The sequence below is a fragment of the Diabrotica virgifera genome, chromosome 4, assembly GCF_917563875.1.
Source record: "Diabrotica virgifera virgifera chromosome 4, PGI_DIABVI_V3a".
NCBI classification, from domain to species: Eukaryota; Metazoa; Arthropoda; class Insecta; order Coleoptera; family Chrysomelidae; genus Diabrotica; species Diabrotica virgifera.
Window position 1 is genome coordinate 189,293,871 of NC_065446.1, and position 10,334 is coordinate 189,304,204.

The window sequence follows — 10,334 nt, forward strand, 5'->3', positions numbered from 1 at the left end:
TGTCCATTAATTTTGCATCGGTGTTCTTTTCCTTGCCTTTTTACCAGGTCCTACAGGAGTCACTTGAACATACATTACAAATAGAAGAAAAATATTACTGTAATACTACTTATTTTAAAAGAAAAAACTATGCAAATAGATAATGTTAAAAGGTAATAAAACTAGTAAACAAACACTGACGTTGCATTAGACAAAAATAGAGTGATTAAATCTGTGTGTGGATTAAATCCACTCACTTTACACGCCTCCTATTGGTTGGTTGGAGAAAGACGGGGTTCAGGCAGAATTGGCATAGGAGAAAGACGGGTTTGATTTAAAAGTTAACTTTTAACATTGAACTTATATTGGATAAAGCTAATTTGGAGTCAAAATTGGTCTGGATTTGTGTAGAGTTCAACATATTCAGAAAATATAAACAACTCAATTTCGGCCATGGATGGAGAAAGTGAGTTTTGATTCTATACCCTTCATATTATGTGTGGGACAATGCACAGATGGAGCTTCATCTATGACAAGAAAAATATGCCAGTCTACAGGCACGAGTTCTAAATGATATGGGAGAAGATCTACTGACAGTATTTGAAGTTATAACCCTAATAACACACAACATTTCAGGAATGTTCCTAGAAGGTACACACAGGACATTGAAAACATTCCTGGAATGTCTCCAAAAGCACTCGAACGTCCCAGGAAAGTGCTGTGTTAGCATTTTAAACAGTCCTTGGATGTCTTGTTGGAACATTCCAAGAATGTCTACAATGTTCTTTGAACATTCACAGTATATTTTTTAGACTGAATGTCTTGTTTAAACATTCCATGAACGTCTACGAATGTTCTCAGGACATTCAAAGTATATTTTTTTAGACATTCTCTAAAATATATCGCCAATGATGTGACAATACCTCCTATATGTTTTTTCATGAGTTTTGCAGGAGACGAAAAAAGTTTTTTAAGGTCACCTCTTGTTTTCATACGTAAGTTTTGACTTGTTTTGTAGTAAATAGATAGTTGAATTTACTACAAAACAAACAAGTTTTAAGTCTCTCTTACAAATCTCATGAAAAACCAGATAGGAGGTATTGTCACATCACTGACAATATGTGGTCATACCAAATAATACATCCTTGATAAATATAAACATTTTTATTGCACAAAATCTTTTCATACATTTTTTTAATGTAATTTACTGATATTCCTATAAAAAATGTGTCACATTTGCTTTTTTTTTTCTTCCTTATTGGCTTTGGATTACTTGATCCATTCAGCCACGATAGATAATAAATTACTGTTTGCTACAATATTCCAAATATAATACATTGCATTACATAATACATTAGGTACATGTGCGCACATATAATACTTATGCACGCACATACATACATACATATGTAGAAGTGGAAACATTTAATTGATCAGTAGGTATACTCCTCATTCATGGCCCTAACCAACTTAAATTAATTTACAAATAATTAAATCGATAAAAAAAACTACATGCTAATACTAAATGCTAATAAATATATGTTTTTTTACACAGCGATAAGGCTTCAACCCGGATCAACCCCGCGGAGGTTTACACCCTCTTTGTGTTTTTAATTTTTTTTCTCTTTTTTATTTTTTTATAATTTATTATACTTTTTTTTTATTTATTTAATTTTTTTTTTAATTTTTTTTTTTAATAAGATTTAATTTTTTTTATACATTTTTTTTTGTATACATATTTTTTGTATAATTTTTTTTTTTTTTTTAATTTTTTCAATATAAACTTTTATACAATTCTATGTAAACCTTTCTTTTGCTTTCGTAGCCACATATTCTGTTTCCTTCCTGGTTTTTTGTAGCCACTTCTCTCAGCTGATTCTAAAAAAATTAAAATAAATGGTAATTTTTCTATTCTTTGCAATTAACAATCAGAAGAAATATTACTATTTACAGGTAATAATATGGATAAATAATAATAAAATAAATATTAAATAATATTTAAATAAATAATATTTTGTATTTTGACAATGACGTCCAATGTGGAAGTAGAAACGTTAATAAAATTATTTTTTCAAGTAAATTGTGGCTTATTTCCCAATTAGAATAGTTGATTACAAAAATGCCACAAAGAAATAGCTTTTAAAAGAAATAAGTATTTGTTTTATTATATTTATTGTTTTTATTATTTACTTTAACGTAAGATTATAACTTAATTCTTGTTTTCTATTTCTGATGTTTTTATTTATTTACATTGAATATTAATGAAACAATTAAACAATGTCAACTTAGATCTCTGATGTAGATAATGAAGTGCATTGGTATCTATATTGTACGGACTGTATTATTAATTAGGTTAAGTTAAGCATATTACCTATGTGACATAAGCTATTGGAACAGCACAGTCTCCCAATGAACAGATGAAAGGGAAGTTCTGTCAATATCTTTTTCTAAAAAATGTTTTGAACATACTCCTCTATTAACAAATCTAATCTATACTTCACACTTTTCAGGATCTGCTGGAAAGCTAAAAATACAAAATATATGCATTGCTAAGCATTATTAACAAATTTATATTTTAAATAAAGAATATGATTAATGAACTCAAAAATATTATAAAACAGCTTAGAAATTGTTTATTCGTATCTTTATATTCTGTGTATTCATTAATTGGTACCATTAAAGTGTGTGGTCTGCCGTCGTGTTTATAAACTCATACATTAGCAAAAACGGAAAAAGAAGAATAATTATTTTAATTTTACAAATAATCCTTTTGTTATTATCTCTACAGTAGGAAAAATGAAAGAATACCCATGAACGAACATATAAAACATACTGTATTTTCCTGTCACCGTGTCATACAAAAAATTGGCCAGCGCAAGTACATGTAATAATAATAATTACATGTACTTGCGCTCGCCAATTTTTTGTGTGACACGGTGACAGGAAAATGCAGCGTGTTTTATATGTTCGTTCATGGGTATTCTTTCATTTTTCCGACTGGATTTACTATTTTAGTTAGGAATAAGCGAACTTTGTGGCTTATTCGCAATTAAAATAATAAATTGATATGGCCAATTATTAACTTCGAATAATTATTCTGATTTATGCATTTTATTCACTTTGTAAAGATTTTCATTATAGTGTTCTGAGAAAAGATTAAAAAAATATGGTGTCGTTTAGCCACACAGGTAGGTATACAGTGCCAGTAAAAAAATCTTTACAAAGTGAATAAAATACATAAATCAGAAGAATTATAATTTTAACTGTATAAATTAAAAAATTGTCATATCAATTTACTATTTTAGTTGGGAAAAGGCTACAAAATTAGCTTATTTTGTACACTATAATAGATAAGGATATGTGGCTTACTATGTTTTATTTTTACTCTTTTATTAAGGTTTAAAAATATTCAATGACTGAAAAATTAATCGAGAAACGTTATCTACGTTACTTAAAAGATGTTTTATTAATAGTATTAGTTGTTACGTAGGGATGTCCACGAGTTACTTCACGCAAAGATCCCTGGTTCGAAATCAAATTAAAGAAAATAACTTTCGTTTACAGAAAATTACCCCTATTAAAAATACGCAAGTGTAGCTTAAAATAAAGTTTTTATTTGGATGTTATCCGAAGAATGTTACAAACTCGACTGACTTAAAAACATAATATCCAATATCTACACATTCCTTAAAACTGCAATACATTCTTATCGTTTCAATCTCAAGTGGGCAGGCTAGTAAGCCCATCATCCCTTCACCTTAAAACAACGAAAAACAAACCATATGGCTCGCCGTATGTATAAAGCAGAGATATCTTTTAAACACGGACACTGCCATATTTTATAATGACTCGACATTCTCCCACCTTGGGGAATTTGACAAAATTTCTCAAAAAATACAGAGTCACGAAAAATTACAATAAAATATCAAATAAAGTAAAAAGTAAAATATATCAAAAACAAACAGAGTCATGAAAAAATCAAGTCAAGAAAATGTCACTTGAATCTTACAGGAGTTTTAACTACCCGGCCACTTCGCGTACATCTTTCATTTAGATCGGGTGCTCTGCTTTTTGTCACTCCCGCACTTATTTCACTTGATTCTTCCTCAGCCTGGAGTTGACAACCGTTCTCTTGAGGCACTGTCTTTGGAGCCGCATCCCGTAGGGTAATGCCCTGGATATTCTCGCCAGCAGTAACTGCCTCCACGACTTCCACTGGGTAAAGCCTTTGCAACGGTCTCAGAAGTTGGCCTTGTGCTGTCGCAAGACGAACTAACCGCACCTGATTATCTCTACCGGGTAAAAGTTCAATAACTTTTCCTAAAGGCCACTGAAGACGCTTGATATTTTCGTTGCCTACTAAAACGACATCCCCGATAGACACTTTAGACACTTTCGTCTTCTTCGTTCCCGCTTTGAGTTGAGCCAGATATTCAGCACGAAATCTTTTTCGCAAATGACTTCTCAACTCTTGCAAACGGCGTATTTTGCGTGTGAGAGAATTCTGCTCTAGCAAATCACAATCCGGCAACTCGTAACTGACTTGCTCACGTAAAAACATACCTGGCGTCAACGCGGCTAACTCAGTAGGATCATCCGAAATATACGTCAATGGCCGCGAGTTGACTATACTCTCACAATCACACAACAATGTCAATAAGTCTTCATAATTGAGAGACGCTCGACCCAAAACTTTTCGCAAAAGTCCTTTCACAATACCTATTAATCGCTCCCAAAATCCACCCCACCATGCAGCTGTAGGGGGGTTGAAACGCCACTTAATACGTTGTGTAGAACTATATTCCGCGATCATGTTCCAGTCCAATTGCTTAAGCGCGTTCTCAAGTCCCGTAAAATTCGTTCCATTGTCTCTATAAACCGTTCTCGGGCGTCCACGCCTGGCAACAAAGCGACGGAAAGCTTGAATAAATGCATTTGTTGACAAGGAGGTAACGAGTTCCAGATGAACTGCGCGACAAACGGCACAAGTGAACAAACAAATCCATGCCTTCTCGCCCGATTTCAAGTAAAGAGGCCCAGCTAAGTCCACCCCGGAAATCTCAAACACTGCAGCATCTCGAACTCTATCGGCCGGCAATGAAGGCGTTTGTACTTCGAACGATTTCCCATCTTGTCTCTTGCACACACCACATTCTTTTAAAATGGACCGCACAATCCGTCTACCCCCTAAAGTCCAATATTTTTCGCGGAGCAAACTAAGCAGTCCCTGTGTACCAACGTGACAAGAGTTTTTGTGTAAGCTCAAAATCAACTTGCGCACTATAAAATGTTCACCCGGAAGTAAGATAGGCAGACGAAAATCTTCCGTGTCAATTCTCTCGGTAACGCGAGTTTTTAAACCTATAAGTCCAAATTCATCGACAAACGTGTTTAGCGAGGAAATTCGTTTCGTATCTGAACCGAACGCTTCTTTCTGCACTAACTTCAACACAAACATTTCGGCTTTGTCGATTTCCTCCGCGACCAATTCGCCTGTAAGTTTTCCATTTGAATTTCTCGTATTGTAACAAAATCGTAGCGTCCAAGCCATCATTCTTAACAGTTTTGTGTACTGAGAAAAGTAACGCAGGTGCCAATCGTCGGACGTCATATTCAATAGTGACGAAATGGCTTTTTTCTTTTTCTCAGTGCCGACTTCTTCTTCATCAACCTCTACTTTTTGTTGGGGCCAATAATTTTCGTTTCTGTACAACCATTCCGGGCCCTCCCACCATCGAGATTCGAACAATTGCCGAACACCACAGCCTCTTGATGGAAGATCGGCAGGGTTGAGAGAACCAGGCACATATTTCCAACACTCAGCATTGGCTAAATTTCTAATCTCCTGAACTCTATTAAAAACAAAAACAGACCAGTCATCCTTACGTTGAATCCAAGAAAGAACCGTAGTGGAATCACTCCAAAAATAAGACTCAACATGCTGAGAAAATTGTCTTTTGACTGACTGATAAAGTCTAGCACCAATAGTGGCTGCCAACAGTTCCAATCTAGGTATAGAAATCTTCTTCAAAGGAGCCACACGACTCTTAGCTGCTATAAGAAAAATCGAAACACCATCATTCCGAAGAACTCTCAAAAACACTACGGCTGCATAAGCTTTCTTACTTGCATCTGAAAAGGTGTGCAAACTCCAATGGTCAGCTTCAATGGGCCCAGCCTGGATCCAACGTGGAATCTCAATACTCGACAGTTCAGGAAGATGAGTAACCCATTGACAAAATTCCTCAGCCATGTCATTCTCGACTGGTGCATCCCATCCCAGGCGCTTTTCCCAAAGTTTCTGCAGCAACAGTTTAGGGAACAGAGATACTGGACAGGTAAAACCAATAGGGTCAAATATACTCTGAGCTACAGAAAGCATCAGTCTCTTAGTTATGGGTTCTTTTCCGACCACTCCCTGAAAAATTTCACCATTGATTTTTAGTGTGTCTCTTGAGGAGTCCCAGAGAAGACCAAGAACAGGGACAACTGTTTTTGTACTACCAGAAGACTCCCACCCTCTCAAATCCATCTTAGCTTCCTCCATGATGGCAGTTGCTTCTGATACGAACTTTCTCAACTCATTCTCATCAGTAACACTAGTCACACAATTATCTACATAGAACCCAATCATAAGCCTTTCAATTGTATTTTTAGAGTACGGCATATCATTACAACACTTCTCCAGCGCCTTTATCAAATGAAATTCTATAGTAGCACCCAGAAGAAATGGACTACAGTTGACTCCAAAAACAACTCTCCTATGTCGAAATACAAATTCCTTTCCTTCATTGTTTACCCATAGGAACCTCAAAAAATCTCTGTCCTTCGAATGTACAGAAATTTGAAGAAAAGCCTTTCGAATATCCGACACAACACCTATTTTTTGTTGTCTGAACCGTAATAACACAGAAGGAATAAGTTCAATAAGATTAGGCCCTACCTCTAAACACTGGTTCAAAGAAGGACGACCCTGTTCATGAGATGATGCATCAAAGACTGGCCTAATTTTCGTGGTTTCGCTAGTATTTTTAATAACGGGCCTGTGAGGCAAATAGTGCACACAATTATTCTCTTCGGGATTATTTACTATTTCGATCACACCCTCGTTCAACCACTCATTGAATATTAAATTATACGATTCAAACAAATTTGACTTTTTCAACTTATTTAAAGTAGTATCTAACCTTCTTCTAGCGACAACTAAATTATCTGAAATTAAAGGATGCTTGTTCAACCAAGGTAACATAACCTCATACCTACCTTCGTTGTCACATCGGATAGTCTCATAGAAAAAATTCTTAGCCTCCTTGGCCGCCACCTCTCGTGTCAATTTTTCTACAGGATCGGTTATCCCAATAATATCAAGCTCCCAGAGTTTCGCCACAGAAGAACTATCAACAAACAACGCAATCGACATCATAGATGTGCTGAAATTAGAAGCAACTGCCGGCACCTTGCCCATAAGAGTCCAACCTAACAAAGTTTCAACTGCTACAAGACCACACTGTAACTGATATTTCCTTCCTGTATACAATTTGCCTACAACATCAGCTCCTAACAAAATCTCAATTGGTGCTATATGTCCGACATCGCTGAGCGAAATATTCATGTCACTAAGTTCCTCAACCCAAGGGCCGTGATAAACAGGAGAGACATCTGCACAAATTTTTGGTTGATCTAAGGCATCAAATGAACAAGAGTAAGCTCCTTCACTCGCAGTTACCTTGTATAATTTATGTCGTTGTTCAGAAGTACTTTTACCGCCAAATAACGTATGTACGATATTTTCCGTTCCTTTAGCAGAAAAACCCATTTCTTGTGCGGTACGCTGTAAAATATATGTTCTCTGCGATCCAGTGTCAATAAGTGCCCTTACTTGTTTAGTACCATGTGCACTTCTTATGTTTACTCGCAGAGTTTGTAAAAAAACCTGTGTATTATTCAAATTCGCAAGCGTCTGATCCTCAGTCCTATTTTCTTCCGAGCGGCTGATACTTGAGGTCGATGTATCAATTTTGTTAACAGGTAAATCAGGACACATCAAAACAACATGGGATTTACAACACAAAATACAATTCAAACGTGCTCTACAGTTCTTCGAAGAATGTCGCACCTTCAAACATCGAAAACAGGCTTTCTTCTCTGACAATGTTCGTCGTTTCTGTTCCATAGACAATTTTTGTGCTTTAAAACAATTGATACTGTCATGCTGTCCTTCGCAAAAAATACACCTGTCAACCTCATAATTTACCAACCCAGCCGCGGTCGCTGATGGCTGATCAGTTCCTTGCTTTGGTAATTTTATATTCTTCTTTTCAACCAGGTTATTAGATTTACATTTATTTTCAGTCGATAAACCAAAACCTTCCGTTGCTAAATTAATTTTTTGTTCATTTTGAACTTCATTTTGTAGAAAACTCATTAGCCCACTTAATCTTGTCTCCAAAGTTGAAACTTCTGCATATTCTTCGACATTGTGCATGGATACGGAACCAGAAGGCCTTAAAAACTGTGAAGATCTATGCCATAGTCTGATCATATCCTCCGGTAAACATGACTCAATAAGGGGATACAATATTGCCGCATATTTGTCAGCAGTTATGCCTAAGGTCTCAAGTGAACGAAGTTGACTCTCTATCATATCATATAGTGCAGAAACATTACAAGAACTACTAGAAACTCGACTCAAAATTAACTTTAAGAGCTCCCTAATATATACTTCAATCTGGAGATCCTCTCTGCCAAACCTAGACTTCAAACTCTTTATAATTTTTGAGTAATTATCGGCTACTGCAGGAAAACTCTCCACTAAACGTCTGGCCTTACTACCGTCTACAGTGGCTTGTCTCAAATAAGCTATTTTGTCGTTTAAATCAATCGATGGATCATCATGCACTACTTTGAACTGCGACCAAAATGGAAGCCAATCTATCAAGTCCCCAGAATATTTCTTGAATTCGATTGGAGGTAATTTAAAACTGCGCTTACCTTTTATTGATGACTCTGAACTTACTAAACTGGGTCTGTCTTCGCATTTGTACTTCAGTTCATAGTAGCGTGTGCTGTATCTATCCTTTGCCTCCATCTCACTGATTAATTCTGCCTCGGAAGCCTTTTCGACCATAGCTTCAAACACCGCACTTTCCACGACACACAGCTCATTGTACTTAACTTGTAACAGTTCCCACTGTACACTAATTTGTTGCCAGGGTCGAGTGTCCACCGTTTCAGATAACAAATTGTCCAAAACATTAGCAGCTGTCGTAAAAGCAGTACGAAGCACTGTTCGCCGTTTTGTTTCTAATTCCAATGCCATATTTCTCGCTTATAAGGGTAACAACTTCGGCCGAGCCTCACGACAAACGAATTTATTCGCCGGAAAAAAGTTTACACTCAAATAAGCGGAAACAACTAACTTTTAAGCACACCCGTATACATCTAAGTCCTTATCGCGGTCGCCAAAATGTTACGTAGGGATGTCCACGAGTTACTTCACGCAAAGATCCCTGGTTCGAAATCAAATTAAAGAAAATAACTTTCGTTTACAGAAAATTACCCCTATTAAAAATACGCAAGTGTAGCTTAAAATAAAGTTTTTATTTGGATGTTATCCGAAGAATGTTACAAACTCGACTGACTTAAAAACATAATATCCAATATCTACACATTCCTTAAAACTGCAATACATTCTTATCGTTTCAATCTCAAAGTGGGCAGGCTAGTAAGCCCATCATCCCTTCACCTTAAAACAACGAAAAACAAACCATATGGCTCGCCGTATGTATAAAGCAGAGATATCTTTTAAACACGGACACTGCCATATTTTATAATGACTCGACATTAGTATTAATTTATTTTTTGAAATATGAGTAATTCCTTTGTTTACATATTTGCATACTAACCTATGAATGAAACGTTATTTCTGCAGATTTTTTATCTACATTGCTTCTGCTACTGCAAGTGCGTTGAGAACAGGACACCATTTTATGCACTATCGTAATAATATTATTAAACTTATACAAGGTGTCCCAAAAGTAGTGGAACGGTCGAATATTTCGCGAACTAAACATCGGATCGAAAAACTGAAAAATACGTGATCAATTATTTTCAAAAATCTATCCAATGACACCAAACACCAATCCCCACTACACCCCCTGGAGGTGGGGTGGGGGGTAACTTTAAAATCTCAAATGGAAACCCCCAGTTTTTCTTGCAGATTTTAATTCGTTACGTAAAAGTAAGCAACTTTTATTCAAGACATTTTTTCGAACTGTGGATAGATGGCGCTATTGTGAAAAACGATTTATCCTGATACCATAGGTAAATTATAGAGACGGTCTAATATCTCACGA

The 10,334-nt window shown here is 35.9% G+C and overlaps 1 protein-coding gene across 1 annotated transcript; it reads right to left on the reverse strand.

Annotated features, from left to right (window-relative positions):
* Nucleotides 1-2,469: 2,469 nt before the first annotated feature.
* Nucleotides 2,470-9,298, reverse strand: LOC126883767 (uncharacterized). The gene is made up of 2 exons (XM_050649432.1): nucleotides 6,498-9,298; nucleotides 2,470-2,503 (listed from the first exon to the last, which is right to left on the reverse strand). The coding sequence occupies exons 1-2, from the start codon at nucleotides 9,296-9,298 to the stop codon at nucleotides 2,470-2,472; spliced, it is 2,835 nt and encodes a 944-aa protein (XP_050505389.1).
* Nucleotides 9,299-10,334: the final 1,036 nt, after the last annotated feature.

Bases quoted from the DNA above. Each gene is read 5' to 3' on its own strand.
- LOC126883767 (XM_050649432.1), bottom strand. From the start codon at position 9,298: ATGGCATTGGAATTAGAAACAAAACGGCGAACAGTGCTTCGTACTGCT. The intron at 2,504-6,497 runs GTGGGAGTCTTC...TTGTATTTTTAG, and splicing joins GCTAAGATGGATTTGAGAGG to CTTTCCAGCAGATCCTGAAA.